Source organism: Brassica napus, unplaced genomic scaffold (genome assembly GCF_020379485.1).
Source record: "Brassica napus cultivar Da-Ae unplaced genomic scaffold, Da-Ae ScsIHWf_562;HRSCAF=843, whole genome shotgun sequence".
NCBI classification, from domain to species: Eukaryota; Viridiplantae; Streptophyta; class Magnoliopsida; order Brassicales; family Brassicaceae; genus Brassica; species Brassica napus.
Window position 1 is genome coordinate 24,228 of NW_026016623.1, and position 20,580 is coordinate 44,807.

Genomic DNA, 20,580 nt, shown 5'->3' on the forward strand with positions numbered 1-20,580 from the left:
GAAGCTGTTGGTGTTCACACTTTCTCTGGCAAAGCTGCTCATTTAGTAGACAGCACAAACCAAGAATGCCATTTCCAACAAGTGCTGACTGCTATAGGAAACTTCTGCAACTGCTCCATCGCCATAGGTATGATCATTGGGATCGTTGTGATGTATTCTATTCAACACCGTGCTTATAGAAATGGTATAGACTATCTTCTTGTGCTTCTCATTGGAGGTATCTCTATTGCAATGCCAACTGTTCTCTCTGTCACAATGGCTATTGGATCTCACCATCTCTCTCAACAAGGAGCTATCACAAAGAGGATGACATCAATTGAAGAAATGGCTGGGATGGCTGTTTTGTGTAGTGACAAGATTGGAACTCTTACACTCAACAAGCTTACTGTTGACAAGAGTATGGTTGAGGTTTTTGTCAAAGATTTGGACAAGAAACAGTTTCTTGTGAATGCAGCAAGAGCCTCTAGAGTTAAGAATCAGGATGCTTGTATTGTAGGAATACTTGGAGATCCCAGAGAAGCAAGAGAAGGTATCACTGAAGTCCATTTCTTTCCTTTTAATCCTGTGGATAAGCGTACTGCTACCACTTACATTGATGCTAATGGAAACTGGCACCGCGTCAGCAAAGGCGCTCCAGAACAGGTAATAAATGCATAAACTTAAGTTCATCATCAGATATGCATGCACTAAGTGGTAGAGCTTGGGATACGTCATTGAGAACAAGGTGAGGTTAACAAGAACACTAGTCCTTCTGCAGTAGTACTGTTTCTAACTTTGTTCCTTTTGTTTTAGACCGCTTTCACTTTAAAGGAGACTATGGAAAGGGAGAGAGAGAAGAACAGTTGGTACAAGCTCAACGTACCCTTCATGGATTGCAACCTGCTCAACCCTCAGAGATGTTCAACGACAAGAGCACTTATAGAGAACTTTCAGAGATAGCAGATCAAGCCAAGAGACGAGCTGAAGTTGCAGGGCAAGGCTCTAAGCAACTGATTAATCCATAACATTTCTGTTCCTAAGAATATGACCTTGGCATAATTATTCTCTTGTAATTTTTCAGGTTAAGAGAGCGTCGTCATCCATTGAATCAGTAGTGAAGCAGAAGGGGGTTGACATAGAGGCTATCCAGCAACACTACACCCTGTGATTTTCAGAAACAGGTGGTTTTTTAGTTTCGTTTAGAACCAAACCCACAAGAGTAATAATAAACCACCGCCTTCATCATTAGAAAAATACTGCAAAAAGAACCAAAAAATGTTTATTTGACTAGCAGTGGCTGTTGGCTGCTTTATTTGTTTTGAGATATTTTTGTTTTATTGCCTTTACAAAACTAATAAGATTTCACATTACAAGTTTTATAAAATAGCATAAGGATTGAGATATGAGGACCAAAACAAATTCTGATACAGATCAACAACCAAAACAAATTAACAGATAGCAATATACTTTAGGCATCCCTCCCTTGTTAGAAATGTATAATGACTAGTCTACTAAACTCTCAGGTTACTTCATCTGAGTAGATGATGATGAGTTACTGATGCAGCTTTTGTCTGCTTTGGCTTTACATGGTCAAGATACCAGAGCGCTCCTTCAGCTGCATGCTCAGCAGCAGCTTTCTTCTTGTGTTTGGGATCACCAAAACATTCCAAAACAGTTGTTCCTGAAGAATCTCTAATCTCAACCACAACTTTATATGTAAACCTTGACCCAAAAACATAAATAAACCAAGTTCATGCAAATTAAAAGGTTGTGAGTAGAAGCAAGGTGCAGGTAAGTTATGTGTGACTTACAATCTCATATGACAAGGTCCATCAACATTACAGCAATCATAAACAGGAGGTTTCCATCTCTTGGAAATACACATTTCGTGTAACAATGATTTTGCTGAACCTTTCTTAGACGCATCTGGACCACAAGCGTCTACACAATGAAACAAATCTCAGTATGAGAAAAAAAAACAAAACCTAAAACCAATCACTGTAATGTGATGAACCTAAAAGTTAAAACAAGAAGATGACTAAGGGAGGTGAATGAAGAAAAGGTGACACCTTTAGATATTGATTTGGAATCTTCTACAGGATTGAGAACAGGGTGATTCTCTTGTGTGGTGCTTACTCTTCTTGTGCTATTAGGATCGATCTGAATGTTAGAGAAGGAAGACTTGACATTGTCTTCTTTAAGCCTCATCTCTTGGTATCTCTGCTTTGGCACAGTACCTGGCACCATCATTGTTCTTGGCTTCTGACAAAACAATTGAAAGAAACTAAGATGTAGTATCACTGATTCCGACAGAGATTTATGTTTTTTTTCCAAAGGAAACGTCTTTGGTATTAAAAAAAAGAATAGCCAAATCAACGAGGAACGTTACAGAACAATCGAATTTGGAAGTAAAATTGAATGAAGAAAGTATATATTTATATTTACCAGAGAGGAGGGTGTTGGGGGGATAGAAGAAGGATCCAAAGGAGGAATGTTTTTGAGACTGATGATGATAGATCTTCTTCTTGATGTGGTTTTCTGATCCTCCTCCTCCATCTTCTCTCTCTCATAACTCAATTCGTCAAGTTTCTCGCTTAGGGAATTGAACAAACGGATAAGGTTAATTAATTACAACTCTTTCTCTCAGAGTTTTGTCTTCTTATGTTTGGTCCCCAAAGTCAAAAGCTTTTGTCTTTTTTTTTTGTGTTTGGTCAGAAAGTCAAAAACCTAATTAATTGTACTTACCAAACTACTTGATACGATTACCAATAAAAAACAGATAAAAGTGGAATTTAGCGCAAGATCACCAACAACATTCGATTCAAAATGAAAAGATTACAATAAAGGAAATGAAAATGTGTTTTTATAAGATTCGCAATGATCCGCCGAGGTCAAGTGGTAGAAGAGGGATGAGTGAGTGCAACACATCGGTTATAAGTGGTCTGTAACTTGGCTCTGGCTGCACACACAACACTGCCACCGCTGCTACCTGATAAAGATGCTTCAAATCCATGGTTCCTTTGATTGCAGGATCCAATATGTTTGGCAGATTAGCTCTGTCACTCAGCTTTGGTACAGCCTGTTCAACAAATAGAGATCATAAAAAAGCCAAAGAGGATTCTTCAAGCACATTATCTTGAAAGTTTGTACGTACCCAAGTGACAACGGATTCTGGTTCAGTTGATGATTTCTCCACTACTGATCTCTTCCCAAGGAGAAGTTCTAGGAGAATCACTCCAAATGAGTAGACATCATTCTTGTCTGTTACTTTCCCTTTAAAAAGATGAAAAACACACAAAGAGACAATTATGAGCAACAGATAAAGAAAAATGTGAGAGACTAGTTGTTGCTTATTACCATCAAGAAGATACTCAGAAGGTCTGTTCAGATTTTTGTTCTGAGTCATCAACACAGTTGCATACCCAAAATCTGATATCTGAATAGAGAACCAAACATATCATTACAAGAAGAATGTTACATTATTATTATACATATCAAGCTTTTATCTTTTTACCTTTGCGTTGAAATCAGAGTCTAGAAGGATGTTAGACGATTTCAAATCTCTGTGAACTACTGGAGGATGGCAATGCTCATGAAGATACTCTAATCCTCTTTATTAAAAAAGAAAGAGAAGAAAACTTTGTAAGCATACAAATGTGCTTGGAGATCAAAGGAAACTGCTAATGGATGAATGGACTTTTACCTTGCTATATCAACCGCGATTTTCATTCTAAGCTGCCAAGTTAAACCTGAACCTTGACTAGGCCCTTCAAGTTATAACCAAAAGAAAAAAAGTAAGAAAAAATGTCAAAAGATTGAACAAAGAATGTCTAAACTAGGATCATCTCCCTTACCATTCAACCTACTCTCCAAAGATCCATTCTGCATCATCTCATACACAATACATCTCGTTTGCCTATAGACGCTAAACCCCAAAAGTGAGATTATGTTCTGATGCTTGATCTTCGCCAACCAGTCTACCTCATTCTGCATTATAGTTCAACAAAGAAACCAAAAGAGTTATATGATTCATTAAATGAGATGGTTAAATACTGTGGAAGGAAGCCGATCAAAACCTCAAACTGTTTCTCAATGTCTGTCTCTCCACCAACATCAAGCTTCTTCACAGTGACAGAAGACTTCCCATCAAGACAAGCGCTGTAAAGACATCCACGACCACCTCGGCTCAACACATTACCATCGCTAAACTTGTTTGTACCAGACTCCAGCAGCTGGTATTCATAGACAGGGATAGTTCCTTTCGTCACAGAATCAACCTTGTGTACAACAGGTTTCGCGGATCCACTACTCTTCACAGAATCTTCAGATAATAAGCAAAGAACCAAAAAAAAGTAAGCGCAACAACACCAAGACGATTACATTTGTAAAGGGTAAAAAGGGTTAAGCTTTAACATTACCGGACTTCCCCTTGATGCCGTTGAAGCTGTTGTTATTCATACTTCGGTACCTCCATAGCAAGAGGTAGAGAATCATCATGACTGTGATACAGAGGAGTGTTGAGGAGGCTATAAGAGCAATTAGAATCTTCTTGTTCAGGTCCTGGCGAATCACCACTTTGACAATGGGAGGTCCTGAGAGAAAGTGTATAATTGAAAAAGGTCAACTTTTTGTTTTATCAGTGGAAAGTTTCCATTTTTGTTATACCAGAAATAGTATCAATTTCATGTAAAGTCGATTCCTTTTGGTCTCCTCTAGCACTCAACTAGTAAGACCCAATCACTCAAAATCAGTAGCTTGATTTTGAATTTTACCTGGGGATTGAGCTCCTCCGGTTCGAGGAGAAGCCTGAGAGATAGGGATTTCTTGGGGAGTAGCAGTAACGAAAACAACGGAGAAGAAGGAGAAGCCCAGAAGAACCCAAATAGGCAACAGCAAATGACGAAGGAGACACATTCTTGTTTGGTGTTTCACAAACATGCAGAGAGAGAGAGAGAGAGAGTGAAACTATTATGAAGCTTCTTCCTTTTGAGTTCTTTTAATGGAGATGGGAAGAAATCTTTGAGATAATCTTTGTCTGAAGATGGAGACAAGAGAGGAGGACAGGACACAGTTGGGGTTGGGAAACGGAGAGAGAAAGACAGTGTATTGGTTTGGTTTTCATGTGGCAGTTATCAAAAGGTGTAAAAAGTTGAAACCAAACCCAAAAAAGAGAGTGCTGCCTTGATGAGAGAGAGAGAGACCGGACGTGGGGTGATAAGACGTGGAATTGTGGACTGATAGAGAAGATTAATATCATGCTCCATTCTCTCAATTAATTTGTATTTTACTGTAGATTACAAACAAAAATTAACATCCCAAGGTAAGATAATGCTCTGCTTATATAGAGATAGAAAAAAAGGAATATAGTAATCTCTATAGGTTTGTTTGCATTGAGGCACATTACTCCAAATGATTCGATTGGGTCACTGTGCATAATTCAATTCATGCGGATTTAGGGACAAGTCATGCTTGAAGGAACTGAATCCAAAGAATATATTTTTTCCTTTTTAAAAAAAATATTGGAAGAAAGGTCCAAAAGTCTTGAACATTATTCATGTGAACTTTCTATGTCTGTCCTCTTCAACTTTAATTGCCCACACAAGTGGTCACATACACTTACACACAGCTGTACAGTTGACAATCAGCTCAAATTAAAACGTTTTTTCCAAAAATGAACTGATTGGGCCTTATAACGAGATAGTAAGCCTGAACAGGCCCAACGGATCTTAAAGAGAAGCCTTTCAAGATGCCAGCAAGACCAAGAAGATGAAGTAAAACTACTCATAAATTCATCTCTGAGATAATATACATTGGACTATAATTTAACTTTATTATCAAACTTCTCACACAACTTTCGTCTATTTGCCTATATAGCCTGCAGTAATAAACTCTAGCACAACAACTCTTCTCCCCCAAAATGATGGAACAGAAAGACCCACATTATCCCTTTTGCCAAAATGAAAAGAACAAAAAGAGAGTTACAGAGATCAAGATTCATTTGTTTAAAACTTGTAATCAGGGTTGTCACGAAGACCGAGTTTTGAGAGTGAAAGGCAGTAAGAGTCCCAGTCCGTTCGTCTCATATACTTCAACAGTTTCTTCCTTCTATGCACCATTGCTATAAGCCCCTTTCTCGAATGCTTGTCCTAGATTAGGTTACATAGGATACACAATTATGTTACATAATAGAAAACCGCCTCTACTAGCTTCAGGAAGATAAAAAAAAGAGGAATAAAAGCTACCTTTTTATGTAGAACAGAAGATAGATGCTTGATCTTAGTAGTCAGTTGTGCCACTACAAAGGAAAGACCATAGAGATCACTAACCAATTATGTAACAAATAAAATTATCTGTGATTACACCATTAGATTAGCCTTGTATTGATGGCTAAAGACAAAACATTGATCCTTTAGCAGGATTCAAATTTACCTTGAACACGTGCAGAACCACAATCGGATTCAGCCATCTTGAACTCTTCCCTGACCTTTGCAAGCTCGATTTTCATCTTCTCCGCAGATGACATGTTATCCGGGTGGAAATACTGCTTTTGATTTTACACATAATCAATGCCTAAACGCTTAAAGATTCAAGAAACTAACAAAGAAAAGAAAAGACTTACAGTTTGAACTAGCTCCTCTTTGGGAGGCTCCAGCAAATACTTAGGAGTATCACTAAACACGCTGAAAAGATCCACGTTCTGAACTGCAAACAGCAGATCAACCTTCCAATTAAATCACAACACCAAGAATAATTGACATTCTAATGAAACAATCAATATCTAAACACTGCAGGAGGCAGGGGAAGTCAGGAACACACGTACATGCTAGTGATTTTCTGGCTTCGGCTGCTTTCTTTTCTTGAATACCAAACCTGAGATCATCGAAGGGAAGCCCCTTCCTCGTCCCCTGAGCTGCTTCCTCTTCCACCTCTCTCAGCTTAACAAGCCTCTGGTTCAGCTCCTGCAACGAGAACCAACCTTCTTCTTTCTTCCCCTCTGGTCTATACCGTCTCAGCATCTCCCCCAGCTCTTCAGTGTTGTATCTCTTGATAAACTCCGACTTCATCTCCTCCGTCTCATCTCCCTTCCTCTTCCTCTCTTCAAGCTCCTCCCCAAACACTGAAACAGGCAAACCGACGTTGTTATCATTACGTTTCGCCTTCATGATCCCCTGAATGCTCGATAGATTAGACCACCTCGTCTCTTGTGGTGGCCTCATCTGCCTTAAGTTTTGCTTTAGGTTCTCAAAAGACGAGCTTTCGGGTTTGGGTTTAGACAGCACGGTTTGCTTGTAAAGATCCTGCAAACCCCTCGCCGGAGGAGATGCTGCTCTTCGCCGGAACTCGTTGAGATTGCGCCTGATGTCCTGAAAGTCTCCGCCGGAAAAGGTTTGAGCTTTGGCATCGAATCTAGCTTGAGATTGTTGTTTCAGGCTGCTCTTGATGCCACTGAAGTAGGAGGAGATTTTGAGATCCGACGGTGGTTGTTGAGGAGGCTGTTCGCCGGATTCGTTCCCGTCTTGAGGAGATGAGGTGGAGAAGAGATGAAACAGAGAGGGGTTAGATTGTAGCCTTTGTTTGCGTCTGGCGAGGTGAAGCGCCGCCATTGGAGCTGATGATCTCGGCGGCTCCAGGTGCTTTAGGGTTTTTTTTGGTGATGAATGATGATGGAGAGAGGGAGGTGTTCAAGTGGAAATGAAAGTGATGGAGTCAGACCGGTTATCTGTAAACCGGAAATTAGAAAATGCGATTTTGGGAGCCGGATTAGAGGGGGAACGGTTTATTAACTTTCGGTAAAAGTGAGAAGACAACAATCATCATTACTACTGACTTCAGGAAACTAAAATCCTACGTTTGTGAGGTCAGAGACTCGGAAGGTTCTTATTCGCTAGCATCTTCTTTTCAAAATGCAACATTTGTTTTTGGTTCAACTAAAGTATGATTAAAATGATTTCAATAAAATGAGGTCGGAGATGAATTTAAAACCTACGCTTATGAATTATGAACTATTGTAGATGATAGTATACAGGCCCAAAATGTGATTTAAGATGCTACTCTTTTGAATGCTAGCTCCCTGACGATAAGGTACATTTTCGAGAGAGAGAGGGAGAGACGTATGTGGTCGACTCATATGAAGATCAACGCTTAGCAAAGGATGTGTATTTATTGAACGAGTTCATTGATGTCATGACACTAGTAGTCTAGTACCTTGCAACCAAAACGTGTCTAAAACTCATTCAATACCAAACATATGGTTTTTCCTTGCATCTTGTTCCAACTTAGTGTATCAAAAGATTCAAAACATCTTCCAAAAATCGAAGGTAAAAAGAGCTCTCGAGATTTTTTTAAAGTTATATTTGACGACTTTTATATTGGTTTAATTGCTGGTTTATAGGTTCGCTTATTTATATAGGGGCGCATAGATTATGAGTCTATGACGGTCATCTATCTCCATACTTCAAGGCCATTCCATAAGTAAGTAGTCGACGTGACCAAGAAATTGAATAGTCATAAATACGATGGACAAATAGAAATGGGCAAATCTCCAAAATAACACTTTTCTAAGTTTATATCACAAAAATAGCACTCAAAAACTAAAATGACCAAAATAGCATTTTATCTTTTGAAAAATTTAATTTTTTTTATTTTTCAAAATTTGAAATCTTATCCCCAAAACTTCACTTCTCAACTCTAAACCCTAAACTCCACCCCTTGAGTGCTATTTTTGTGACTTTTGGCCTTGAGTGCTAGTTTGGGAACAAAAACTTGATTTAGTGCTATTTTGGTCTTTTTCTCAATACAAATTTCAAAATACTAAGACTACTCGGTCATATTCGTCCTCGATGATACATTGAAATAAGTTCAGTTTCCTTTTTCTTTATCTACCATGGCAATTATTTTTCCCAACTCATGCAATGTCATGTTACCATAACTATCTCATCAGTGGATCCGCGCGACGTTACCCTACTTCTCCTACAATCCCAGCACACGATAGAATAAAAAACATTGCCACAAATGGTCTATGCCACGTATGTATTTAAGTGGGTCCCACAGTTATCGACGAAAAATAAATAAAACAAAACTAGTTCTCTTCAATCCAACTCCTCAATATATATAACAAAATCCACACATTAAAGTTTGCCTCACAGATATCTTCCTCTCTACTTTTTCGCCACCATCTCTCCCTCTCCTTACCTCTCTCTCTCTCTCTAAAGCTGTGTAAGATTCAGACTATGTTTGGAAAAAACTGGACTCAAGTGGCTATGTCTGACGACTCGTTGGTGGCCGACGCGCTGCTCCTGCTCCGCCACTCGGAACCAACAACACCGCCGAAGAAAGCCGAAGCATCTCCCATCAAGCTGAAATGGAGCGTGCGTCAACGGAGATCGAAGAAAGGAGAACAAACGCGAGCCAGCCCCACGACCCCTCTTTCCTTGAGCGGGGCCACGTCTCTTAGCGGTGGTTCGACCACCGTAGAAGGCCTTGGAGAGTCCAGCGCCACCGTCAAACCCTCTGAGACCTTTAGATCTAAGGTTTGTCTCGACCATTTCACTCGTTTTATTTTTGGTTTACCCGATTTGAAAACTACGTGTAGCACGTAGACTCTTAGGTAGGTACTGTTTCGTGCGTCTGTGACGTATACATATCCCTTGCGATGCGGCGTTTCAAACAGTCATAGGTCTTTTAACGAGTTCTCTTGTTGTTTGGGCTTACCTGTTTCCAATTATACCCTTGACCTTACCCAGACGGCCACACGACGAGACTTGGGATCTATCCACGATCGGCCTAGTCTTAATGATGATCATCATCATATAGGTACACCGACTTCTAGTTGACCAAAATACCCCCACCGTGGACTCAATATTAGGCAATTTGATGTTTCTTTCTTTTCTTTTCCAAGAAACTATATCTAACTTTCTCGATATATATAGATTTGGTTGTCTTCTTGGAAACACTTCTTGATTTGAGTTTTAAAACTCGGTGCTCTCTTGCTTTTTTTTTTTTGCTCTTTTTGCAAAACAAAGAGTCACGTTTCCCACTTTTGGTGCATCCCAGTCACCTCTCTTTCTGCTTTTACGGAAAGACCAAAAAGTCCTCACTTCAAGGGAGGTGCCTTCTGGTCAAATCACACATTCATTAACAATTAAATTGAAAAAAAGCACCCCTTGTCAGCAGATGAGCTCTTTTTACACGGTAAAGTGTTGTCCCGGTCAATGCGAGAGATTATCGTTTGGTTTAGGAGGCGTTTTCGTAGAATTGAATCTACGTTTAGAAGAGTATGAGTGGATTAGGTACGTGTGTGGTAGGGTTTAGTGGGGACTGGGGAGGGCGGTTATTAGATGTGGCGCGTTGTCAGTGGTCAAAGTCAGTTGTTGCAAGTGATTGGGTTCTCGTCCGTCATATATTATATTGCTGACAGGCAGTTGAGTTAACCAGTTTATGTAAAACAAAACATTAGTTAGCTAAGATTGTTTTCTGATCTTTGAAGTTGACTTTGATCGGTGGGTATAATTTTCTTTTGAGAGCCAATGTAGAGAGTCTTCAACTAAAGAAGAAGAGGAAATTAATAAAGAAATATTTTTAAAATGATTAATAAGGACAAGTGGTGCTGTGGAGAATACGTGACACTAGTTTGGTTTTGAGGAGGAAAAAGCATGACGTGTGAATGTGACGACCAAACACACGCGTTTAAGTCCAAGAACTCACGCTCCACTCACGTGATTCTATGTTTTCTCTTTTTCTTTTGAGGGGCATATGTTGTTTTTTTTTTTTTTTTTTTTTTTTTTTTTTTTTTGGCATATGTTGTTGACCAAGAAGATTCTGAATTTACACGGTTAGAAGTTTTCAAAGTTGTTATTTGTTAATGCTAACTCGAGGTGATTCTTTTCTTTCCACCTTATCGTGCCTCTAAAGTCATCTCTTGAATGGTAGGTATTAGTGTTTAGAGATGAACAGAAGAGAAAGATCTCCTTACGTCATTCATGGAGGTTTAGAACACAAGATGACAAAAGGAGAGAGAGAGTAAAAGGAATACTTTTCTGTTATTGAGTAAAGTGTGAGCAACACACGATATATACATGTTGACGGCTTATCCGGAACAAACCGGTTATTGAATCAATCTAACTGTACCACTAAACCGTATACAATGTACCTATAATAAACCAATATTCCCCCTCAAGATGGAGCATATATGTTAATGAACTCCATCTTGCTCATAAGATGTCGGAAGGAAGAAGGATACAAAGGTTTAGTAAGGATATCAGCTAGTTGATTTGCTGTTCTGACATGTAGAGTTCTCACCAGACCTTTCTTAACCCATTCTCGAACAATATGACAATCACGTTCCACATGTTTAGTCCTTTCGTGGAATACAGCATTGTTGGCTATATGTATGGCAGCGGTGTTGTCACAATATAGCGGTGCAGCTTCCCGACTCTCTATCCAAAGATCCTCCATCATATTTCGAAACCAGATCATCTCCTTAACTGCTTCAGACATTGCACGATACTCAGACTCAGCTGAAGAACTAGAAACGGTGTCTTGTTTATTTGACTTCCAAGCAATGAGAGAAGGTCCAACAAAGACGCATAGACCAGACACACTCTGACGAGTATCCGGACATGAGCCCCAGTCAGCATCAGCAAAGGCTGAGAGCTTCATGTCGGAATTAGCAGAGTAGAAAAGTCCCAAACCAACCGTCCCTTTGAGGTAATGCAAGACTTTATATGCTGCTTGGAGATGTGGCGCTCGAGGAGAGGAAGTGAACTGACAGAGTTTATGTACTGCGAAGGTAATGCCTGGCCGAGTAAAAGTCAGGTAAAGAAGCTTCCCAATCAACTGACGATACATCTCTGCGTTAGGTAGAAGATCACCATCTTCAGTAGATAACTTGACGCTGGGATCCATAGGAATGGAGGAAGGCTTACATCCAAGAAGACCAGTGTCAGTTAACAAGTCAAGTATGTACTTGCGTTGACATACAGAGATGCCTGCTGATGATCGAGCAATCTCAAGACTAAGAAAGTAACGTAGAGTGCCTAGATCACGCAGTTTGAAGGACGCATGAAGAGCTGCTTTGAGTAACTCCGTTGCCTTATCACAACTACTTGCAATGATGATGTCGTCGACATAAACCAATACAGCCATGTAAGCTTTGCCAGAATGCTTGAGGAAGAGGGTGTGATCACCGGAAGAAACTTTGAAGCCCATCTGTAATAATGTCTCAGAGAATTTTAAGAACCACTGACGTGAGGCTTGTTTGAGTCCATAGAGAGACTTCTTTAGTTTGCAAACAGCATTAGGAGGGAAAGATTCCCCCTGTCTCGGTGAGTATCCCGGAGGAAGAGACATGTAGATTTCTTCATCCAAGTCTCCGTTTAAGAAAGCGTTTGAAATGTCAAGTTGAGAGAGAGACCAATTCTTTGCAGCAGCAACAGCAAGAAGCAACTTGACAGTGGATAGCTTGGCAACAGGGGAGAAGGTTTCGACATAGTCAATACCTTCTTGTTGGGTATATCCCTTTGCAACAAGCCTCGCTTTGTAACGCTCAAGAGTGCCATCTGCATTCAGTTTAACCTTGAAGACCCATTTGCAACCCACAGCTCGCTTTCCTTCAGGCAAAGAGCACACCAACCAAGTGTTATTTTCTTCCAAAGCAGTGATCTCAATTCCCATAGCATCGCACCATTCTTTTAGTTTGCACGCTTGATCAAAGTTACGTGGCTCAGGAATGCTATTGACAGCATTGATGAAGATCAGATAAGGATCAGATAGACCGTCATATGAGAGGAAGTTTGAGATAGGGTGCTCGGTGCATGAGTTGATGGAGTTGCAGTCATAGTCTTGAAGGTGACGCGGAGGTTTAGAGACTCTGCGTGTAGAAGGCTGAGGATCTGTACCAGTAGTAGGAGCTGGGACAGTATCAGGGGTATCTGAATCAGTATGCAACTGAGGAAAGAACTCAGCTTGACCCGCAGTAGGAGTGGAGTGAAGGAAAGGAAAGAGATTCTCATGGAAGACCACATTTCGGGATATAAAAACTGCATGGCTTTGAATGTCAAGGAGCTTGTAGCCTTTATAACCTGATGGATATCCAAGGAAGACGCAAGCTCGTGCTCTATCCTGAAACTTGTGGCGACCCTTCGGAGACGTACTAGCATAGCAAAGACATCCAAACGTCTTTAAATTAGAGTAATCTGGAAGCTTGGAAGTGAGCATCTCAAAGGGGGTCTTGTTGCCAATAACTTGAGAGGGTGTTCTGTTTATTAAGAACACCGCGGTGAGAATGCAATCTCCCCAGTGGCTAAGAGGGACACCAGATTGAAAGAGTAGCGCTCTTGCCACGTTGAGCAGATGTTGATGCTTGCGTTCTACGACAGAGTTTTGCTCAGGAGTTTCAGGACATGAGTGATAAGGTATGATCCCCTTTTCCTTGTAAAGAGCGTCAAAGCGTAGCTCAGGAGCATTATCTGCTCGAACAGACTTAATGTGAGCATCATACTGTGTCTCCACCATTCGAATGAATTCCGGGAAGATAGTGAGGACATCACTTTTCAGTTTAAGAAGGTAAACCCAAGTGACGCGTGTGTGATCGTCAACTATGGTGAGGAAGTATTTATATCCTTCTTGGGTAGGTTCAGAAAAGGGCCCCCAGACATCAATGTGGAGAAGCTCAAATGGCATAGAACACAGCTTAGGATGTAAATGGTAGGACAATTTCTTTTGTTTTGCACGATGACAAACGTCACAATGCATTAATCCTTTATTCTTTGTCTTTGAAAATCCAAGTACATCAGAAAGAAGCTCTATACGCTCAAAAGAACTGTGTCCAAAACGTTGGTGCCAAACAGAAGCATCAACAACAGTATTAGCAAATGAAGAAGAAGAAGCAGGTGCCGCAGAGCTTCTGTCAGCGACATCCAGGACGTACAGCTTCGCAATCCTCTTACCTCTTCCAATCGTCGATCCCCTGATAGGATCCTGTATAGTGAAAGAACCAGAATCAAAGATCACTTGAGCGCCAATATCAGAAGTTAATGAACTGACACTCAGAAGATTAAGTCTGAATTCGGGGATGAAGAGAACATTCTGTAGAGTCAAAGTGTCATTGATATTGATCCGACCGATTCCACTAACTTTGAGAGTGGAACCATTAGGAAGATTCACGAAATGCTCAACAGAAGTATCAAGAGTATCAAAGGCATCACGTTCATGAGATACATGGTGTGTTGCACCAGAGTCTACTATCCAAGTGTGCTTATCAGTGGCACATTGAGTGACACTGAGAATTCCAATAAAACTGAACGTGGAAGAGGAGAAAGATATACCCGACTGGTCAGTGGACTGAGATGCAGAAGCATGAGAAGCACCACGATCAGGTTGGAGCTGAAGTTGTGAACTGAAGTAGGCAATAAAGTTCTGAATTTGATCTTTGTTCAGCTTCCCAACGAGATTGTCAAGACCAGAAACAACAGAAGAAGTGTCCTGGACAGCAACGTTGGCTGTAACAGCAGGAGGCTTCGGTTGTGAAGGTTTATCATTGTTCCATTTCCCTTTCTTCCAGCCAACTGGGTATCCATGTAGCTTGTAACAACGGTCAACTACATGGCCAGTGTTTCCACAGTGAGAACAAACAGCTCCAGGCTTCCTTTGGAAAGCATTCAAGGCGCTCTGAGTAGAAACGTTTGAGTCACCAGCATTTCCACCAGGTGAGACCGAGTTAGAGGATGCAGGCAGCACAGAGGACTGAGAGACACCATGACTAACTTGAAAGGCAGTTGGTGCAATGACAGAGTTAAACTGACGCTGGCTATCATCTTGATATAAGATGTTGCAAATCTCAGCAAGATCAGGGAGAGGCTTTCTCATGAGAATCTGACTACGGATGATAGAATACTTCTCATTAAGACCAGCCAAGAATTTTATGATTCTGCCTCGTTCAATCTTGGCTTTGGCTGCACGTTGGCTTAAACAACTTGTTGTCTTGCAACAGAGACAGGTTTCAGGAGATTCCGTGCCATCCAAGTTATCCCAAAGGGTTTTGAGAGTGGTGTAATACCCAGAGAGATCAAGGGAACCCTGACGAAGGTCCTGTATCTGTTGAATCAACTGAAAAGTCCGTGGTAGATTTGTCTTATGGAAGCGATTATGAAGATCAACCCAGATCTCAGTGGCGTCATCAAACGACAAAATACTACCATAGATTTGAGAGGAAACCGAGTTTAGGAGCCAAGATTTTACCATACTGTTGCAACGAGACCAGATTCGAAAGATAGGGGTAGCGGAATCAGGACGAGGGAGAGACCCATCAACAAACGCGATCTTGTTCTTTGCGTCGAGGGCAATCTTCATCGCAGAGCACCATTGGGTGTAGTTGGAACCGTCCAAAGTAATGGAGATAATCAACAACCCGGGATGATCGGCATGGTGAAGAAACAGCGGCGAGTGAACGCTATCTGGGTTCATCGCGGCAGCAAACGGATCCGGAACAAGCGAAGCACCCACAGTTCCAGCGGAGGGAGAAGGGCTGTTAAGCTGTGGATTCGAGCTACCAGCACGCGTGAAACGACCAGTTCGGCGAGAACGGCGGAGATTAACCACCATCGCAGCAACGCAGCAAAACGACAAAAGAAACGAGATCGAAGAAACAGAGCAAAACGAAGCTCAAAAAGATCAGGAAGAAACGATGTTGAGCTTGAGCTCAACGCTCTGATACCATATTAGTGTTTAGAGATGAACAGAAGAGAAAGATCTCCTTACGTCATTCATGGAGGTTTAGAACACAAGATGACAAAAGGAGAGAGAGAGTAAAAGGAATACTTTTCTGTTATTGAGTAAAGTGTGAGCAACACACGATATATACATGTTGACGGCTTATCCGGAACAAACCGGTTATTGAATCAATCTAACTGTACCACTAAACCGTATACAATGTACCTATAATAAACCAATAGTAGGTGTGTGATTTCTTTATAAAGAAAACAAAACTAATTTGTTTTTATGGTATAAGTTTGGTGTGAGCTGGCTTTTTATCTGGTGGGGTCGTAAGTCATAAGCCATAATCTGATCTGAGTTTTGGCTTTTGGTGTACAGGTTTTTCAAACGAGTGCAATAACAACAACTCTGTTCAAAAGATCAAGGAAGAAAAAGGTAAAAAAGTAAAAAACAGAAATGACTGTTTCTTCATTTACTGGGACTATATTACAAGGCTCATCCATGGCGTATATGAATATGTTTAGACATATACTCTGAAGTTCTGCCAAGGAATATCATTACATATCTGTCGATTTTCTCTAATAAATGCGTCCTTGTGGACAGACTCTGGCGGAGCTAAAAGATGAGGAAGTCATGCTCTTGAAGGAAAGCAGAGGCCTGAAAAATGTACAAGCCTTCTTTTGACTTTCTTATGCATGTCTCTATATTAAGTCGGTGTGCTAATCTTAGTATTGGTTATTGTTTTTTTCTCTCTTGAATCAGGAATTAGCAAGTATGCGCGAGTTGGTCGAGCAACAAAGAGCAAGAAACAATGCTCTAAAGAAGATGAAGGTGAGCCTATTTTTCCCTTTCTCTCTAGACATTTACAAATTATCATGTAACTGAACAAGTAGATCATATTCATATGTTGCAGGCTGAGTCACAATCTGCCTTGTCCTGCAAACGCGAACAAGGCTCCTCCTTCTTGCTCCCTGACCTAAACATGCCACTAGATACCGACACGAGCCCATGAGCATATTATTCTTTAGTTTTTCCCATCACACTCAAACCACTATACCTCCTACCCACAAATATGTTTTTTAACTGTAACTATATGAGTATGAACAATGTAGATTACTGTTAACCCTTTTGGCCATTTCCCGTGGCCGCTGTAGAATATTGGCCTCAAGGTGAGGTCATTCGAGTTTATGTTTCTCGATATATCCTCTTCTCTAGGCAGTAGTATGATTTTTTGCTCTGTCATTTTCCCATTTTCACAGGATGAGATGTAATCACCATCATAGATACACTTCTATCTTTCTTACTGTCTTTAGTAATATGTATTGCAAGATCACATGGTCCTTTCTATCAATATAACACGTTCCAAAACTCTTTATACTGTAACTGGATTACCTATTTTGGAATGAAATTGTGTGGAATGATCAGTTCCATTAATTTCATAAAGAAATTTACCATCTAACATGAATGGAATGGAATGATATTATATCAAGTCCAAATAAAACGAAACAAAATACAAAACAAAACATTTCATATCAATTCTATCTTTCTATTACATTCCATTTCATTCATTTTATTCTATTCCTATTAATTCCATTTTTTTTTTTTAAAGTGTACCAGTTACAAGTTACAGCTATAACTTTGTAATTTGATTAATGAATTGTTTATGTCATATGATGTCTCTCTCTAGTCTCTACTGTCTTTAAAATCTCCTCTTGCTAATTTTGGTTCACATTGTCAATCCAACACAATCAGTCCTAAACTGTAATTATGAAGAAGTATAGGGTTATTATCAGTTGATTTTAAATCTAAAAGCCTAAAACCCTACACTTAAGTTTAGTTTCAGCTTCACTGTCTTTTTTTAACGACTCTGTTCCTTCTCCGACCAAAAGCGAAAAAAGAAATGGCGTCTCTAGGCGAAATCACCCTCCCGCGAGCGCCGTGGTTGCAGAAGAGCCTCCTACGCCGTCCGATCAGAACCCCAATCAGATTCAACGGCCGGATCGCGAGTGTATTGACTAACGCGGGTTCGGTGAAAGCGAGCGTGAGCCAGAAGGTGATTGAAGAGGAGGCGAAAGTTCTGGTGGGTACCTACGCGCGTGCTCCAGTGGTTCTCTCGAGTGGGAAAGGTTGTAAATTGATGGACGCAGAAGGGAAAGAGTATCTTGATTGTGCATCTGGAATCGCTGTGAATGCTCTGGGCCATGGAGATCCTGATTGGCTTCAAGCTGTCACTGACCAAGCTGCTCTTCTTGCCCACGTCAGCAATGTCTATTACACCATTCCTCAGGTATTAATTTGGTATCTTTTAGTAACATTAGTCCTAAGGTTGGAACTTGGAACTTGTGTCTAGGCCATATATGTGCATTCTTAATCATTGTGTATGCTATCGTGCTCATATTGTATACTTCAACTTCATACACCACGATACTAGAGTTTTGAAATGTTACCAACTTCTCTGCAGATTGAACTAGCGAAACGCCTTGTGGCAAGTTCGTTTGCAGACCGTGTATTCTTCTGTAACTCTGGAACAGAAGCCAACGAAGCAGCCATCAAGTTTTCTAGAAAGTTCCAGAGATTCACCCATCCTGAAGACAAAGAAGTCGCCACAAGCTTCATCGCCTTTACGAATAGTTTCCATGGTAGAACCTTAGGAGCTCTTGCATTAACAAGCAAAGAACAGTACAGAACTCCTTTCGAACCTATCATGCCAGGCGTTACATTCTTGGAATACGGTAACACTCAAGCAGCCACTGATCTTATCCGCTTGGGTAAAATAGCTGCTGTGTTTGTGGAGCCTATTCAAGGAGAAGGTGGGGTTTACTCTGCTACAAAAGAGTTTCTCCAGTCTCTTCGCTCAGCTTGTGATGCTGCAGGATCTCTTCTCGTCTTCGATGAGGTACATATCATAGTGTAATAGCTTGAAATTCCTGACTAGTGCTGCGCATTTGGATTTTTGGTTCGGATCCGTTCATGTTATTTGGGTTGGGGTGTTTAGGACCTGCACATTTTTTTGGATCGGATCAGGTAATGTTAGGTTCCACTCGGGTTTCTAGTATAAAACCCGAAGTGAACCGAATTAGAAAAAGTTCGGGTTTGATTCTGGTTTAAAGCTAAAAACCAAAAAATCCCGGCAAAAACGAAAACCCAAAAAATATACAGGTAATTTGGGTAATTCCGGGGGTGTTGGGGGGGGGGGGGGGGTGGTGGGGGTGGATATTTTTATTTATAAATTATAAAATATAAAAAATAATTATTATTTTTATTATTTATAAATGATATTATATATATAATTAAATAATTAATATTTTTATTACATTTCAAATATTAGGTACCCATTTAGTTATTTGTTTGATTCCGGTTTGGTTTTGTTTTTTTTCGGGTTTAGAGAAATAAAAACCGTTTGGGTTTTTGTAAATTTTGGTTCGGTTTCAGTTCGGTTTTTGGGTTTCAGAGAATATTCCCAGGACTATTCTTGACTTTGATCTTGTTCTTTTGGTCTCTCTACGTCTCCAGGTTCAGTGTGGTTTGGGTCGAACCGGTAACCTATGGGCATATGAAGCATTTGGTGTAACACCTGACATAATGACAGTTGCAAAGCCTTTAGCAGGTGGTTTACCAATTGGAGCGGTGCTTGTAACTGAAAAAGTTGCTGAGACCATCAAATATGGAGATCATGGAAGCACATTTGCAGGGAACCCTCTTGTGTGTAGTGCAGCCATCGCTGTTTTTGATAAAGTATCTAAACCCTCTTTCTTGGCCAGTGTCTCCAGCAAAGGTTTATACTTTAAGGATCTGTTGGTGAAGAAACTCGGAGGAAACTTGCACGTGAAGGAAGTTAGAGGAAAAGGGCTTATTATAGGAGTGGAGCTGGACGTGCCGGCAGGTCCGTTGGTCGATGCTTGTCGTGATTCTGGTCTTCTGATCTTGACGGCAGGGAAAGGGAATGTCGTCAGGATTGTTCCGCCGTTGATTATATCGGAGGAGGAAATCGAACGTGCGGTTGAGATTATTTTCCATAATTTAACTGCGCTTGACTGAATATTGAGGTTGAACATAATTGTTCATCGACTATGAACTGTGTTTTTAAAATTCTATACTTTACTTAAATAAGCTCAAGTGTAACAGTAAATTTGCCTGTTACAGTTCGTAACTGCTGTTTCTTGGTTCTGTTTTTTTTTGAAACATGTTTTTCCTGGTTCATTCATGATTAAGTGTGTATAATTCTTTTTTGATAGGGTATTAATAATTAACTAGGGATACGCGTGGATTATATACTATAATTTTTGTACAAATTTATTTTTAATATTGTTATTTGACTTGTTTTGTGTTCTTTTATATTTGAATTATTGTTTTTATTTCAGTCTGTGTGTATGTATTATAAATTTTACAGAAGGTTCCAACATTTAGAGAATGAATTGTTTCATTTAGAATGTTATAATTTTGTATGCCATGATATTGCTGTTACTCTAGTTTTGAATAGTTGTATATTCACTTAAAATTGAAATATCTAAAACGTAAGTAACAAAAAAAAAACTGAATATCAGTTTTACTTTTCACATAATGGAGAAAAAGAATGATCATATGTGACTTTTGAGTTTAAAACAACAATAAAGTATATAATAATTTTAGATGTTAACTTATTTTATGTATCATTTATGTTAATAAACTCAGCAAAATTTAATTTTTTATTTAAACTGAAAGGTTGTAAATTCTCGTTGTTTATTTAAACTTGTTCGATTTGTTGTCAAATGAATTTTGTAAAGATTTTTATTTTTAAAGATATATTTATTTTATTTGGGAGTGGTTCTGTTTTAGGTGAAGTTGCTAAATAATAATTTTTGTTGGTAATGGTGTTTCTAATTTTTTTTTTTTTTGTAATTTTGTAGACAA

At 39.9% G+C, this 20,580-nt stretch overlaps 5 protein-coding genes across 6 annotated transcripts; 2 read left to right on the top strand and 3 right to left on the bottom strand.

The window, feature by feature from the left end:
* Positions 1 to 1,321: 1,321 nt before the first annotated feature.
* Positions 1,322 to 2,610, bottom strand: LOC125604556 (ribonuclease 3-like protein 1). Of its 2 annotated transcripts, none has more exons than XM_048774872.1 (4): positions 2,425 to 2,610; positions 2,049 to 2,241; positions 1,791 to 1,920; positions 1,322 to 1,701 (listed from the first exon to the last, which is right to left on the bottom strand). In XM_048774872.1, exons 1-4 carry the CDS (start codon positions 2,533 to 2,535, stop codon positions 1,509 to 1,511), a joined length of 627 nt encoding a protein of 208 aa, XP_048630829.1. In that variant the 5' UTR covers positions 2,536 to 2,610; the 3' UTR covers positions 1,322 to 1,508. The 2 variants fall into 2 exon arrangements, with proteins under 2 accessions (XP_048630829.1, XP_048630830.1); XM_048774873.1 differs by having other exon boundaries at positions 2,049 to 2,238; positions 2,425 to 2,590.
* A 138-nt stretch (positions 2,611 to 2,748) lies between these two features.
* LOC125604549 (probable receptor-like protein kinase At1g80640) lies at positions 2,749 to 5,210 on the bottom strand. Its single transcript, XM_048774865.1, has 9 exons — positions 4,752 to 5,210; positions 4,398 to 4,571; positions 4,056 to 4,300; positions 3,834 to 3,966; positions 3,683 to 3,746; positions 3,494 to 3,590; positions 3,337 to 3,415; positions 3,134 to 3,252; positions 2,749 to 3,058 (listed from the first exon to the last, which is right to left on the bottom strand). Exons 1-9 carry the CDS (start codon positions 4,915 to 4,917, stop codon positions 2,843 to 2,845), a joined length of 1,293 nt encoding a protein of 430 aa, XP_048630822.1. The 5' UTR covers positions 4,918 to 5,210; the 3' UTR covers positions 2,749 to 2,842.
* A 579-nt stretch (positions 5,211 to 5,789) lies between these two features.
* LOC125604550 (probable 37S ribosomal protein S28, mitochondrial) lies at positions 5,790 to 7,664 on the bottom strand. Its single transcript, XM_048774866.1, has 5 exons — positions 6,800 to 7,664; positions 6,599 to 6,681; positions 6,409 to 6,520; positions 6,222 to 6,274; positions 5,790 to 6,125 (listed from the first exon to the last, which is right to left on the bottom strand). Exons 1-5 carry the CDS (start codon positions 7,581 to 7,583, stop codon positions 5,982 to 5,984), a joined length of 1,176 nt encoding a protein of 391 aa, XP_048630823.1. The 5' UTR covers positions 7,584 to 7,664; the 3' UTR covers positions 5,790 to 5,981.
* A 1,422-nt stretch (positions 7,665 to 9,086) lies between these two features.
* LOC125604551 lies at positions 9,087 to 17,060 on the top strand. Its single transcript, XM_048774867.1, has 5 exons — positions 9,087 to 9,509; positions 16,069 to 16,125; positions 16,294 to 16,356; positions 16,453 to 16,521; positions 16,604 to 17,060. The coding sequence occupies exons 1-5, from the start codon at positions 9,210 to 9,212 to the stop codon at positions 16,700 to 16,702; spliced, it is 588 nt and encodes a 195-aa protein (XP_048630824.1). The 5' UTR covers positions 9,087 to 9,209; the 3' UTR covers positions 16,703 to 17,060.
* Positions 17,061 to 17,513: 453 nt separating this feature from the next.
* LOC125604548 (acetylornithine aminotransferase, chloroplastic/mitochondrial-like) lies at positions 17,514 to 19,894 on the top strand. Its single transcript, XM_048774864.1, has 3 exons — positions 17,514 to 17,977; positions 18,152 to 18,586; positions 19,204 to 19,894. Exons 1-3 carry the CDS (start codon positions 17,591 to 17,593, stop codon positions 19,726 to 19,728), a joined length of 1,347 nt encoding a protein of 448 aa, XP_048630821.1. The 5' UTR covers positions 17,514 to 17,590; the 3' UTR covers positions 19,729 to 19,894.
* Positions 19,895 to 20,580: the final 686 nt, after the last annotated feature.